The sequence below is a fragment of the Cryphonectria parasitica genome (assembly GCF_011745365.1).
Source record: "Cryphonectria parasitica EP155 unplaced genomic scaffold M406scaffold_5, whole genome shotgun sequence".
Classification (NCBI taxonomy): Eukaryota; Fungi; Ascomycota; class Sordariomycetes; order Diaporthales; family Cryphonectriaceae; genus Cryphonectria; species Cryphonectria parasitica.
The window spans coordinates 3,366,772-3,380,453 of NW_024468913.1; the positions used below are offsets into that span (position 1 = coordinate 3,366,772).

Below are 13,682 nucleotides of genomic sequence, written 5' to 3' on the forward strand. Positions count from 1 at the left end.
CCTGAATGGAGATCATAATAATAAAGAGCGTTTGAGATTCAAAATTTCAAAACATATCCGTTATATATTACATGAGCCTTCGTGTCACTGTCCAAAGCAAAGCCAACCATCGTCCATACATCCCAAAAAACAAAGAGTTAGAACACATAAAAATCATACCTGGGACTCCCAACACACACGCACACACATCTAAACACACACTCGCCAGTCTCGAGGCTCAGCAAAAGCCCCCTCCTCAACCCTCCCCTCCGCCTTGCCCTGCCCAAACCCATCCAGCTTCCACCTCGTGCTCAGCACCTGCTCCTCCTTCACACCCACCGCCGAGAGCTCTGCCGAGTAGGCCCGCCAGACTCTCGTCGTCAGCCTCTCATACTCGCCCGCCGGCCCTGCCCAGGAACCGAACCTCTGCAGCGCCATCTTGAGCAGCCGCAGGTGCGTCTTCACAGCCTGGACCTCCTGCTCGCGCGTGATGGAGGCAGGGGAGGGCCTGTGGCTGTGGCGCAGAGCCGCGTGGGAAGAGGCCTTGCGCAGGAGCACAGGCGAGGACACGCGGCTGGCGCGGCGAGACGAGACCCGGCGCCGGACCGCCGTCGTCGTCGAGCTGGACGTCACCGAGTCCGAGTCGCTGGCGTCCTCATGGGCGCCCGCCTCGCTGTCGACGAGCAGCTTGAGCAGGTCCTCGTGGACGACGGCCGCCTTCTTGAAGTAGAGCTTCGCCATGTCGGCAGCACGCTTCCTGCTGTCCGCCCCCGCCCCTGCGCTGCCGCTCGGCTCGGCGCCAGACGAGGACGGCGGTGCGGCCTGGTGGTGGTAGTGCTGTGCTGTGCTGGTGTACAGGCTGGCGAGCAGGGACATGATCTCCAGGGTGCGCTGGTGCCGGGCGCCGTGGACACGGCGGACGTTGTAGGCCAGGTCCTCGGCGAGGCGGATCGCGTTCTTCCTGTCGGCGTCGGTCTTTGCGCTGGTGAAGGAGACCTGGACGAGGCGCAGGCCGAGGGCGAGCATCACGTCGTGGCCCCACTCGTACTGCCCGTCGCGGGACTGCCAGAGCGTGTTCAGCAGCCACTGGAGACGGGGGAGATCGTTGAGTTCGCCGAGCAGCGAGATGAGGTTGTTGATCTCGGTCCACTGGCAGCGGACGAGGTCGATGCCGTGCGTCTTGCAGATCTCGAGCACCTCGCCTAGGGTTTGTGCTGCTAGGCTCAGCATCTCCTTTTGCAGGCCTTGGTCCTTGGGCAGGTGGCGATCATGTCTGTCCCCGTGCTCGGGTCCGTTGGTGGTGGTTTGTTGGTCCTTCTCAAACACGTCGTGGCCAGCCATCAGTTGACAGATCTGGAAGCCGAGCGAGATCTCGGTGGGATCATCCAGACCCTCGTGCGCCATGAGGAACAGGTAGGTGGCGCGGGCGAGCTCGATCGCCTCCCTGAACTTGTCCTTCTGCAGCAGCGACCTCAGTTCATCGACAGCTGCGCGGCCTGCACGGCTGGTCATGGTGTCTTGGGTCAGCTCCCCAGGATGAGCCGAGAAGCGCGCCAGCAGAACAACCAAAAACGCTCTCACTGCGTTCTTGGAGCATGACTTGGCAATGCGAGTCTCCACAGAGACAAAGTAGTCGACCAGGCTTGTCTCGATCAAATCAAAGTCCTTGTGGCGGTGCAACCGGGACAGCATGTTTTGCAGGCGAGCCGCACGCATGAGCACGACGTGCATCTGATCCTTCGCCTTGATGCTGGCACTGAAGCGCTCGTAGAACAGCGACTCGGCCAGGAGCTCCGTCATGAAGCTGGCGATCGTCAGGGTCAGGTCGGACCGCAGCGACCACTCGAGCGTCGCGACAAAGGCAAAGCAGCCGTGGATGTCCACCCGCGTGATGTCGAAGCCGCAGCTCTTGGAGGCGATCTTGTAGATGAGCTGGAGCTTGAGCTCATGGACCAGGACGTGCGCATGCGACGCATAGCCACACGAGACGTACATCTCTGCCACGTACTTGGCCGTTTCGATCAGCTCTTGTGACGAGGTCGTCTTGCTGAGGCATTCGACGACCAGGCTCCTCATCTCGGTCAGGGCGGTTGTTGTCTTGGACTGTCTCTTGTAGAGCATGACGAGCTCCTTGAGCTGCGTGAGCGTTGCGTGATGTGTGACCGAGTGCACTTTCTTGATCTCCAGATACTGCGAATAGGACATCTCGGTGGCCTTTTCCAGAGTCTCCTTGGTGACGGTCTTGGACTCAGTCGAGGAGGTGACCTGTTTCACGTAGAGCGACCTGAGGGTGCTCTGGCTGCGCTCAACAACCGTCTTGGAGACTGTCTTGGAGTGCTTCAGGATGTGCTCGTAGTACGAGATGGCCTCGTACTGGTACTTCTCACTCCTCTGGTACACCTCGGCCAGGTGCAACGTCACAAAGACGGAGATGGAGGACGACTCGCCAAAGTACTGGAGGCATGCCTGCCGAATCTCCTTGAGGATCTCCAGGTGCTCGCTGATCTCGACCTCGGTCTCTTCGATTGCCTTGTAGTACTTCTCCAAGATCTGCTGAACAACAGTGGCCTCCTTGAAAAACGCACACGACGTGCCGAGTTTGCAGAAAGTCGCAATGATAGACCTGAAGAACCGGAGCGATTCGGAGAACCTCTGGCTTTGGTAATAGTGGTCGGAAACAATCACCAGAGCGCGCAATGCATCTTCGTGACATACAAGCGCACCTTGGTTAAGGTTGGTGACAATCTCGAGATAATAGTCCACAAAGTAGCCATGGGTTACAGGGTGCGCATGGCACAGATCCCCGAGTGCATAGAGCACGGAAATGGTCCTTGCATGGTTGCGACCATAGAAACCACGGTACTCCACCAGAAGGTCCTGGTAAAAAGAAATGAGCTGGTTGACCATGGCGTGTTTCTTCAAGAACTCAATGTAGACCTCAGTGTACTTGATGATAAGAGCGTCGTCAAGGCGATCACAGCTCTTGCGGTGAAGGCGGTACAGAGAAAGATAAAGGTGTTCTGCTTTCTCAAACCGACTCTGATGGATATAACACTCGGCCAGCTTCATCACAAGGCTGATGTTCTTGGTAGTCGTCGAGCTCTTGACATCGATGCGCTCCAGCGACTGGGAGAACAAGGAGGAGAAAGAAGACCTCATCAGAGTCTGCTTCAAGATCGAAGACGCTTCAGACCATCTCTCCTCCTTAAAGTAGAGCGAGGACAGGGACTCGCAGAGCTCGATGGTGCTCGAGTACACTTCTGTGACCTCTTTGCTTGATAGAGAGGACTCGAAGACCTCCCGCAAGACCGTCTCAGACGATTCGGTAACGGATGTTGTAGACGTTGTGGAAGATACCTTGACAATCTCCTTGGAGGTGATGGCAATCTGCTCCTCGATCTGTTTGAAGGTTGTCGTCGTCTCCTTGTGCGACGATTTGTACCAGGACCAGCACTTCTGGAAGACTGCAAGTGCAACAGACGTCATTTGGACCCGCTGCATCCAATGGCCCACCTCCTTAAGGCAGAGAATGATCGACTCAAAAGTAGTCACCGTGTGGCAGGAATACTCGTTCCAACACGAGAGGAGCAGAGCTGACGCCTCTTCCCTCCGCTTCTGGATATGAAGAACCTCGACATACTTGAGCGTCACCTCGATCTTCTTCTGGTGCCACTCGTGGTTCTGAGACCCACGGCAGTACTCATCAAGCTTGAGCCAGAGCTCCAACAGCAGCTCCTCATACCTGGCGTACTTCTTCTCAGCCAGCAGAGTCACCGCGATGGAGATCATCTTTTCAACTCGTGCGATCGTCCAGGGATTCTTCGTGCTCCTCCTCGCTCCAGCCAAAGAGGAAGTCCTCGTAGCTTTCAACCACCGCTTGATCCTTCCTCTTTATAGTGACGAGGAGCTTTGAGCCTCTCGACGAGTGATGATGTTCTCCGTGTGTGTGAGCGGCAAGAGTCATAATCTCTTCGATCTTGACGCGGATCTCTGCCGCCTTCTGCTCCTCACTGATCGATATGTATAGCTCGACCAGAGTGTTGTAGACCTCCAGCACTTCTTCCGAAGCCTCGCCATAACGTTGTTTGTAAGCCGAGACAAGAAGAATCAAGGTCTGCTCGCGATATGTCATGATTTCGGTTCGAGTCTTGGATAGGAACGACTCAGACAGGCGGATGGTAGCCGTGCAGCAGGCGATGACCAGTTCGGATTGCACACCGAGGATCACACGCCCAATCGTGCTGGCTTTGAAGTACCATTCGATCGCATCGGCCGGGCGAGACAAGGTGTGCTCGCAGAATATAGCGCAGATGATGGCTGACTGCAACACAGATGGATGGTCTTGGCCAAAGATGGCACGACGAACACGATAAGCCAGAGTCACCATATCCATGATCTGCGTGTCCAGCGACGACTGCACGCGCCAGCATCCTGCCTCGAGAAGCGCGAGGCCCACAGAGCTTGGAAAGCTGGATGAGAAGTCCTTGGGCAGTTGCAAGTCACCCTGCTGCTTGTAGAGCGAAGGAGACTTCCGGAAGTGGACTGGCCAGTAGCGTCTAGGTAACATATTAGCAACAATTGGTGTCTCTTTAGAGGCTCCGGACTGTGGGAGAAAACATACACTGTATACTCAAGGATGCGGTCCGAGGCAAGTCTGCTGTCAACATATTCCTGGCTCAGGAATGCTAGTGTGGGCTCATACCCATCCCCAGAAGCAATTCGATTCTTTGCGCAGGCAAACAACCGCAGCAGGAAATCTCTGTGCCTCTCCTTCAGCCTGAGCGACTGAGGAGACGAGTCAGGAATAGAGACAAGTGCATGCTTGATGGCCCGGTGACGAAGCGTGACCAGGCCCTCGCCGGTCATGGCGAAGGGAGCCACAGAACGGATCACGGAATCGATATTGACTTGTCCCTCCGATTTGTGGCCGGGGTGGATTTGGACCTGCAGGAGGAGCTCGATTTCTTTGCGGGACAGCGGGCGCTCCGCAGCAACGAGCAAAGACAACAGAGCCTTGCTGTCGTCATTCAGCTGCAAGACCGGCAACAGCTTCTGGACAACATCTGTCACGGTCTTATGCGGAGACTTCGCAAGAGCCTCGACGGCCTGGCCGAAGGCAGCGAGAGACTTCTGCAGCTTGAGGAAGCGCACAACCAAGAATGCGTAGAGGATCGAGCCGTCAGAGGCGGACATGAGCTGGTCCACAAGCTGCTCCTGTGCCGCCTCGTCCCGATTGTCGGAGAAGTGTGGCACTCTGGTGAGGCCGTGGCGGATGATGGTCTGGACGTCATCAGACGTATTCTCGAGCGTCATGTTGACCTTTGTTGTCGCAGTCGCGTACTTCATCTCGAAGGGCGACGAGAAGAGAAGTAGGCGGATGCCAGTGGTCTTGTGCGCCAGCTTCTGGAGTCTCTCGGCCACTTGCTTGCCGCGCGCCTTCTGTGCTTCCAGCTCGTCCAGGTCGACGATGATGGCTAAAAGTGTCTCCGTCTCATCATTGTGAGCATTCTCCAAGGCTGCCTCCAAGGCATTCCACAAAATCTCCTCTTGCTTTTGCGCGGATTCGGAACTTGAGTCCGTATAAGCTTCCATGACAACACGGAAGATATCCACGTCACCGACACGCTGTGTCAGGAGCTGGAGGAGGAGCGTCTTCAGCATGGCAAGGGGCGTCTCCAGGGCCATTACGCTAGAGTCTGTACAGATGCGCATCAGTGGATTTGAACGGGATTTAGCAAAGATGATAAGGGCCGGCTTACTGAAGAAGAAACTCAACGTCGAGATATCCTTCCGGGCGACGGGTCTCTGAAGGCGATCCACCACCCAGTTCGCAAGAGTGGTCTTGCCAAACCCAGCATTTCCTTGCACCAGCAGGCACTTGTCATCACCTTCGAAGAAGGAGTTGAGATGAGGCTGCAGCCAGGTGCAGGTATACTCCTCGGCACGGCTCACCAGGTTGACATGCTCCGACGTCAAGAGCTTGAGAATGGTGTCCTGGGGCGCAAGCCATGATTGCAGCTTGTGAACCTGGTCGGGTTCATCCATGGATCGCTCCAGGGCGTTTTGCCAAATGGCATCGGCGCAGTGGTGGACTCTGGTGCGGAAGCTCTCCAGGCGATGACCGAACCGGGCGTAAATGTCGATTGTGATGGAAGTCTGCCGTCCGTGACGGAGACTGCGTATGGGACCGTAATAGGCCATGGCGACGTCCGCAACGACGCTGAGCATTTCCGAGAATGCCCGAGAAACGTCATGCATGACTTCTGGAGACTCCAAAAGGGTACCATCTTTTCTCAGGAGGGGTCTGAACACGAGACCGATGTTGTAGAACAGGGTGAACGCCTTGTCCAATGCTACTGCGTTCTCATAGCCAAGCTGATAGTTGTTATCTCAGTCAGCAAAGGATAGCATATCGAAGGATAAGGAGAGTTGAGCATTGTGCCATACCTCGTAAAGAAGAAACAAGCACTGTCCAAACACAAAGTCCGAAGCAGCGCTGCTGCCCGGAACAAACGACTCGATGGCTTCACCAAGCCCGCATACCTGATCCGCAAAGTGTTGTGCATAGATCAAAACGCGGTCCCAGCATCCGCCTCTCTGCGGTAGCCTGATCAGACGCTCTTCCTCGATCCAATCCAAGAGGTCCGAATAAGACCGGTCTTGAAGCTCCAAGCCCACGCCAATCTCGTGCTGGCACCGCTCGCGGATAGAATTATAGTGCTCCTTGACCACGTCCCCAGAGGCAAAGTATGAGTTTCGCCTGGAAACGCTCATAGGACTTTTACCATTGAACGAATAGTTTGGACTGGATATGCCAGGACCTCTTCGCGTGCCCCATCTCCCGGTAGAGGAGCGAGGCGTCTGCACAAAAGAGGGAGACGTCTGAAGCTGAGGGGAGAGCAAAGCCTGATAGTTGCTGGAGCTTCGGCGCACAGCAGCAGCGTTGGCTGGCGCAGCCTTTGTGGTGCTAGCATTGGTAGGACTGTCGAGGTTCTGTTGAGAAGCACCATTGGTAGTCATGTTCTCGCCTGTGGGTGGTTGCGAGGTTATACTCAGGGCCTGCTGCATAGGGCTTTGCGTGCCTAGTAGTTCCAAAGTCAGCATCGTTTCAATGGTGATCAAGATCGATTCCTTCCTTCCAATTACTCACCCGGAGCAGGCGAGGACTTGAGTAGACCAAGCATGACGCCAATGCAGGAGAAGCAGCAAGGGCAGCAATTGCACGACGGCTCAATCTTGGGGTCTAGACGACTGAACACTAGGAGCATGTAAACATCAGGAGCTTTTCGAGAGAAGTCAATTATCTCTGATGCCCTCTTGATTTGTAAATACTCTATCGTCCCTCTGCCATGCAACAGCGAGCACCTCGTCTCTTATAATTTTCCTTCTCCATGTCTGTACGAAGACACAAAGCAGCACCTCACATTGTAAAATGCGCCACGATCGGTCTGCGCTGCTCCCGGTGGGCAAATTTTCCCCCTTCATCACAACGCGCGTTGCATTTCAGCTCCCCCGCCCTCGACTCTACAACGAATAGCTGAGCTGTTGTGCGACTCACCTTTAAGGAGAGTCTAATCAACATGTTTAGAGGGTTTACGATACATGCGGCACGATTTGTCCCAATGAGGCAGCGACCGGGATTCTCGACCTGCTGACGCTCGATCTGGCTGGCTGAGGGCAAGGTCTAAGCTGAGCTCTAAGCCGAATTAAGAAAGAGAATCGCTGGTAGACGCACACATCGCACGCCGGCAACAATAGCCGCAGAGAAGTCAATTTCCGAACCTTGAGGGTCTCGATTCAATCAGACCCTCGCAACTTGTCCTATGAGAAGGTCGAAAGTCAAGATCGAGGGGTGTAAAAGTGAAGTCATAGCCGCTGTCTGTCATGGCCCATGCCGTCCGTGCATAGTGTGTACCCACATAATTCATGTATAAGGCAACGGGAGATGAGCAGCGGCAAGCAAGCTATTTGAATTGTAACCCTTCCTTCACATCACTTGTGCCTTTACTGTGGTAGTAGTCACACTCGCGTTGAGTGATGGTTCGTGTTGATCGGTGCTTGTCTATTCCAGACTGGCCGTTGCTAAGCCTCCCAGGTCGACTTTGAACTGCGCTGAACAGCTGTGCGCACTCTATCTCTGTACATTATAGTTTGAATAGTCTGCTGTTGATTCTTGTCGATCCACCTCAATTCTGACATGTGAGGAACGGGAGATTATCAACTAGCATAAGTAGTGATCAATGTTGGTAAATATAGTTGTTGATCCGGGTCGAGACGGAGCTGAAAGCTGGCGATTGATTACTACTCAATAAGTCATCAAGTCTTTGGCAGCTGTATGCAGCTGGGCAGCAGCTGCCCCGCAAGGCTTCCATAGCCGAGAAGTTTTCGCCCTTCCGGTAGTACCCAGGCAGCTGCTACCCCTCTACCCCTCCATGGGGGCCGGTCTTGCCGTGTTCTAGGCGCTCCGGTTCAGGCGCTGTTGCAGCGTGATGAATGAATCACCAGGTTGGTCGTCTCCAAGTTTGAATGTTTGTCACGTTGTTTGTAAACTGCGTAACGAGACATACACGGCCTCTTAATTGGCAGTTCTATGAAACCTTCTCGACGACTCCGTGCTCGATTCCTGAAGTTCTTCAGATACCTTCATCACTCAACTCGGGTCACCTTGAATACAGCCGATCAATAGTCCCTCCTCACTTACACAGAGCAGTACCGCTTCAAACTGACGGAGGCCCACTCACTTCCTCACACGAGCATTTCCCGTCCAGACCAAAGCTTCTTCTCTAACCTTTTTCCTTATTCGTCTCAATACGCAGATCCAGATTGTGCAGCCAGTATCTCACCACTTCCAAGCCACAATCAACCCCACCCACCCACCACAAGAGAAGCAACAAACAAAGCTTCCCCTCAAGATGATCCCCATGGCTCTTGACCACGGCTCTCTCGAGGCGCTCCTCCCATCCCATTGGAAGACCCAGATCACCACCTGGCTAGCCGAAGACACCCCCTCCTTCGACTACGGCGGCTTCGTCGTCGGTGACGTTCCTCGGACCGCCACCCTGTACGCCAAGTCCGGTGGCATCCTCGCCGGCATCCCCTTCTTTAACGAGGTCTTTCACCAGTGCGGCTGCACCGTCGAGTGGCACGGCGCCACCCACGAGGGCCAGCACATTGACCGCAGGAGCGATGACAGCGGCGAGGGAAAGGGCAGCGGCAAGGGGTTCAAGACCAGACTGGCCACCGTGACGGGCCCGGCCCGCGGGATCCTGCTGGGAGAGCGAGTGGCGCTCAACATCCTGGCGCGGTGCTCGGGCGTGGCCAGCATGAGCCGTGGGTTTCTGGTGAACCTGCGCAGCGCCGGGTTCCGCGGCAGGCTGGCCGGAACGCGCAAAACGACGCCCGGGTTCCGCCTGGTGGAGAAGTACGGCATGCTGGTGGGCGGCGCCGATGGCCACCGCATGGATCTAAGCTCCATGGTCATGCTCAAGGACAACCACGTCTGGAGCCGCGGGAGCATCGCCGACGCCGTGGCCGCCGCCAAGGCTGTGGCGGGATTCAGCCTCAAGGTTGAGGTGGAGGTACAGAGCGAGGCCGAGGCCGACGAGGCCATCGGTGCTGGAGCCGATGTCGTCATGCTCGACAACTTCACCGGCGACGGTGTCAAGGTCGCTGCCAGGAGCCTGAAGGAGAGGTGGGCCGGCAAGAAGCAGTTCCTCGTCGAGGTCTCAGGCGGCGTGACCCTGGACAATGCCGAGCAGTACGTCAGTAATGGTAAGTCTCTTGATCCGACCTTGCTTCCACTCTAATCCCACACGCCGTGCGCTGACTGACTGGTGATGTCCAGACATCGATATTATCTCAACCAGCGCCATTCACCAGGGTGTCCCACACGTGGATTTCTCCCTCAAGATTGATCACTAATCGTCAAAACATCACCAATACTGCCTGAGTGGCCATATCTCTCAGAATGTTTCTTCATCACTTCACAGCTCCATCGGATAGGGTGGTCTGTTTGTCTCTCTCTCGGGGGGTCGGGGGGGGGGGGTTACATTTCACTGCTTGCGATGGGGGCCTCAATGGATGGGCAAGGCTACATGCAACCCCTTCCAAGCGTTCTCTTCCTGGCTATTCACCCGTCATGGCTCGTCCGTGTGAGGGAGAGACGGGCACCCATGATTGGCAGTCCTCGGGGGCGACAATAAAGAAAAGACTATTGCTCATATTAAGGGCAGGGAATCTTCCTCCGAGGGGGGGTGTCAACACCAAAGTGCAGAGACGGGTCGTATCGTTGGACCAGAATGTTACAGCCACAAGGAATAGCATCCGTTACGATGATGTTGCAGGGTCATTTAGCCGGCTAGGCAACCGGAAGCATTGCAGTGTGTAATCCAGTCCAATCTGCGGCCAGCCAGAGAGGGTGGGAGAAAAAGAGGAAAATAACAAAACGGAAGGAAAAAAAGCTTAGAAGAAAATAATGATAAAAAAATAATAAAAGTCATTAGCCCCAGATACACAACCACCCGCCCAAAGCCGCGCCCAAAGCCGACTCCAAGTATACCATGTGTACAAGAGAAGTAAACAGGATTAAACACAGGTTGCATGCAGGTGCAGAACGATGCGACCTTTTAAGTTTTCCTCTTTTTCGCATCCAGGCCAATGAAATCAATGTGAACCCCACACGATGCGCCAGAAACGGGATGCATGCACATTGTTTGTCCCCTCCCTTTCATTCTTCAGAACCCCTCCACGTCGTTGATCATGCCACGTACCTCCTCCACAGTCCCAGGAGGTAGTCTCGCCTCCTGTTCACCGCAAATGCGGCCAGTAGGCCAACGCCTGCCCACTGCCACCATTGCACCTTGCGGAGCTGCCATCTTATCCTGCCGAGAGACAGCACGGAAGTCCGTTGCTGTACGATCGAGGGGGTGATTAGCACACGACGGCCTGGGAGTCGACGGGGACAGTCTCCGCGAGCTCAGGAATCAAACCGGCAGCAGCTCCGCTACGCAAGATGGGTCTTACCTGATTCATCACCTCCGGCGTCGGTTGGTGCTTCTCCATGGCTGTTGCGACGAGCGCAATCAGCGCTGCACCGACGCCAGATCCATCCTTCGCTATACCAATGCGGATCCTCTTGGCACCCTCCTCACCGATGCCCTCGATGGACTTGAACGCTTCGTCCATCATGTCGCGGAAGTATGGGTAGTGCTCGACGAGACTACCGTCCACACCCACATCGACCGGCTCGCCATCCCAGGCGGGGTCGGTCAGCTTGCCCGTCTTCAGCACAATGGCTGCGACTGCGACAGCCGACAGGCGTGCCGCACGTCGTCCGATGGACTCGGCAACAGCCTTGAAGGCCTGTGCGTCCTCCAGAGATGGGCTGTACACCAGCAGCTGGTCCTCGAGCGCCTGGCGCAGGGTCCCGAGGTCCGGTGTGTTGTCTGCCGCAGCAACCGACATGATCGCCGTGTCGACACCCCACTGTCTGAAGATGCCCGACTCCTTGGCGATCGTTGTAGTCGACCGCCAGTCATTCGAGCTCGAGTTGACATCATGGAAGAGCTGAACATCCTCCTGCTTCAGCAGGTCCAGGATCGTGAGACGCAGGATCTCGCCGAGAAACATACCAGACACACGCTTCTCGAACATCTGGATGCCGGGGTTGATGCTGTCCTTGTCCAGCTGGTGGTCCCAGGTGGTGTCGGGCAGGACGTTGAGCTGGTTGTCAAAGGAGCCCCACTCGGTATTTATGACCATATCTCCAGTTGACTTGTCAAATTGGCCCTGAACCTCCTTCTTGACGTTGGACAGCTTCTCGATGTAGGCGCCGTTGGTGCCGGTGCCAAAGATGGCGCCCAGGATGGTGCCCTGCTTGCCAGGCGAGGTATAGGAGCGCGCCATGAGGGTTCCCACGGTATCGTTGACGAGAGCAGCCACCTTGACGGGCAGGCCGAGCTTGTCGATCTCGCTCTGAAGCAGCTCGCAGACGTCCTTGCCGACGGCATCGGGGATGTCGAAGCCCTTGGTCCATCGCATCAGGATGCCCTTGTTGATGCCAATCTGCTGGACGGGGAAGCTGAAGGTAAAACCCAGACGGAAGATCTCCTCGTCCTTGAAGCCCTCCGGGTTGCTGAAGGTGAAACGCCTCCTCGTGCGGTGCTCGAAGTGCTCGTTGTGGTGTGTTCGGAGGAAGATCTCGATCTGCTTTGCGAGGAAACCGAAAAGCTCCTTGGCGGTCTTGGCGGTCATGAGGTCTTTGGGGATCGCGACCTTGGAGTAGGTGAGGTTGAAGGTGGTGTCACCGTTCAATTGAATCGAGCAGACCCGGAAATTGGTGCCTCCGAGGTCGACAGCGAGGTACAGGCCCTTTGCGCATTGGTGTCAGTCGGAACTTGTCGTCGCGTGCAGTATCTGTGAGTTGCGCACGCGCGCGTGAGAGGGGGAGGCTCAAGACGGTGCTTACCTTTTCGGTGCCATTGGGAACGCCGGTGACGTAGGTGGGAATCTGGCTCATGCTGGTGCCATCCTTCTCCAGTCCGAGTTCTGCAACGTGTGAGCTCGTGAATCCAAGATTGATGCGACAACAAGGAAGAAAACGAAAAAGAAAGATCCAAGGTGGGGGGAGAGGGAAAACTTACCCATCTGACTGATGAATTCCAGCACGCCCTTGTTGAGTTCGGCATCGTTGTATTCGAACTCGCGAACGATGCGGTTTGTTTCCGAGGTGAGCCCCATTGTGAGCGGCCTTGAGACGGGAGCTGAGGTAGGAAAGACTTGAGGATTTTCACACACAGGCTCTGGTGAAGCTTGGGCGAGAGGGGAGTAGATGGGACGGAGGAGAGGGTGAAGCGGTATTAAATGAGAGAAATGGAGTAGCCTGGCGTCATGGAGGACAAGCTGTACGAGCTAAGAGAAGAGAGACAGGGTCAGCTATGGGAACCAAGTACCATGTACAGTACGTAGGAAAGTAGTCCAGGTACCGGGGTACCTCCGTATCCTCTCCCCACGACAAGGCGCAAGGCACGCAAGGCACGCGATAAAATAGTAGTGGAAAGCTTTTGTGGTGGGTGCAGTGGTGAGATTGTGCGGGGCAAGAAATCTGGAGGGGAGCTAAGATGCAGAGAATTGGCCGGATTTGGGCCGCTGGAAAGCCCGCGGCCGAGGTCGCGACCCATGGGGGTGGGAGGGATGGATGGGATGAAAGGTGTGTTGGATGGGGCCAATCAGTGACTTACTAAGATTAATACGATAGAGACCCAGAGGATAGGTACCCTATTCGCGAATGAGAGATCTAGAAACGAAGAAGATGAGGAGGAGGATGATAAACGTTTTGCTGCGCGAGACCGACGGCTCTTTTTGATGTTGTTGGTGTCAGTATTACCGCTGCTTTCCGTCCCGTTGGTGCTGCTCAACTTTTCTTCCTTGGCCTTGAGGTCTGGGCCATCCACTGGTGGTACGGAATCGTCGTCAATGGCACGCCATGAGGCGCTGCCGAATAACGAAGGCGGCTCCAGTTTGGCGACGGTTCAGACCAGGGATCGAGGCAGTTCAGCACGGCAGGGCGGAATGGAAAACGAGTCCAAGCCCTTTTTCCCCTCCCCTCCCCGTGACGTACTGTCTGGCCCGCCTGCTGGGATTGCTGGATCCGTCGCTGAATCGTATTTTCGAAGAGCCTCCTATATGCCCTTATCCCGGACCGA

At 55.7% G+C, this 13,682-nt stretch overlaps 4 protein-coding genes across 4 annotated transcripts; 2 read left to right on the forward strand and 2 right to left on the reverse strand.

Moving 5' to 3' along the window:
• Positions 1 to 7: 7 nt before the first annotated feature.
• M406DRAFT_346810 (uncharacterized protein) lies at positions 8 to 6,999 on the reverse strand (the record flags this gene model as incomplete). Its single annotated transcript, XM_040922224.1, has 7 exons — positions 8 to 1,230; positions 1,306 to 3,768; positions 3,851 to 4,535; positions 4,601 to 5,675; positions 5,739 to 6,354; positions 6,427 to 6,678; positions 6,709 to 6,999. 7 exons carry the CDS (start codon positions 6,997 to 6,999, stop codon positions 190 to 192), a joined length of 6,423 nt encoding a protein of 2,140 aa, XP_040775946.1. The 3' UTR covers positions 8 to 189.
• Positions 7,000 to 8,891: 1,892 nt separating this feature from the next.
• Positions 8,892 to 9,900, forward strand: M406DRAFT_61991 (uncharacterized protein; the record flags this gene model as incomplete). The annotated part of the gene is made up of 3 exons (XM_040924757.1): positions 8,892 to 9,118; positions 9,212 to 9,750; positions 9,824 to 9,900. The coding sequence occupies 3 exons, from the start codon at positions 8,892 to 8,894 to the stop codon at positions 9,898 to 9,900; spliced, it is 843 nt and encodes a 280-aa protein (XP_040775947.1).
• A 156-nt stretch (positions 9,901 to 10,056) lies between these two features.
• On the forward strand, positions 10,057 to 10,458 carry M406DRAFT_55697 (uncharacterized protein; the record flags this gene model as incomplete). The annotated part of the gene is made up of 1 exon (XM_040924557.1): positions 10,057 to 10,458. A coding segment is annotated over exon 1 (182 nt), but the record flags the coding sequence as incomplete, so codon positions are not given.
• A 450-nt stretch (positions 10,459 to 10,908) lies between these two features.
• Positions 10,909 to 12,717, reverse strand: M406DRAFT_258735 (putative glucokinase; the record flags this gene model as incomplete). Its single annotated transcript, XM_040917249.1, has 3 exons — positions 10,909 to 12,348; positions 12,446 to 12,525; positions 12,621 to 12,717. The coding sequence occupies 3 exons, from the start codon at positions 12,715 to 12,717 to the stop codon at positions 10,909 to 10,911; spliced, it is 1,617 nt and encodes a 538-aa protein (XP_040775949.1).
• Between the last annotated feature and the right edge of the window lie 965 nt (positions 12,718 to 13,682).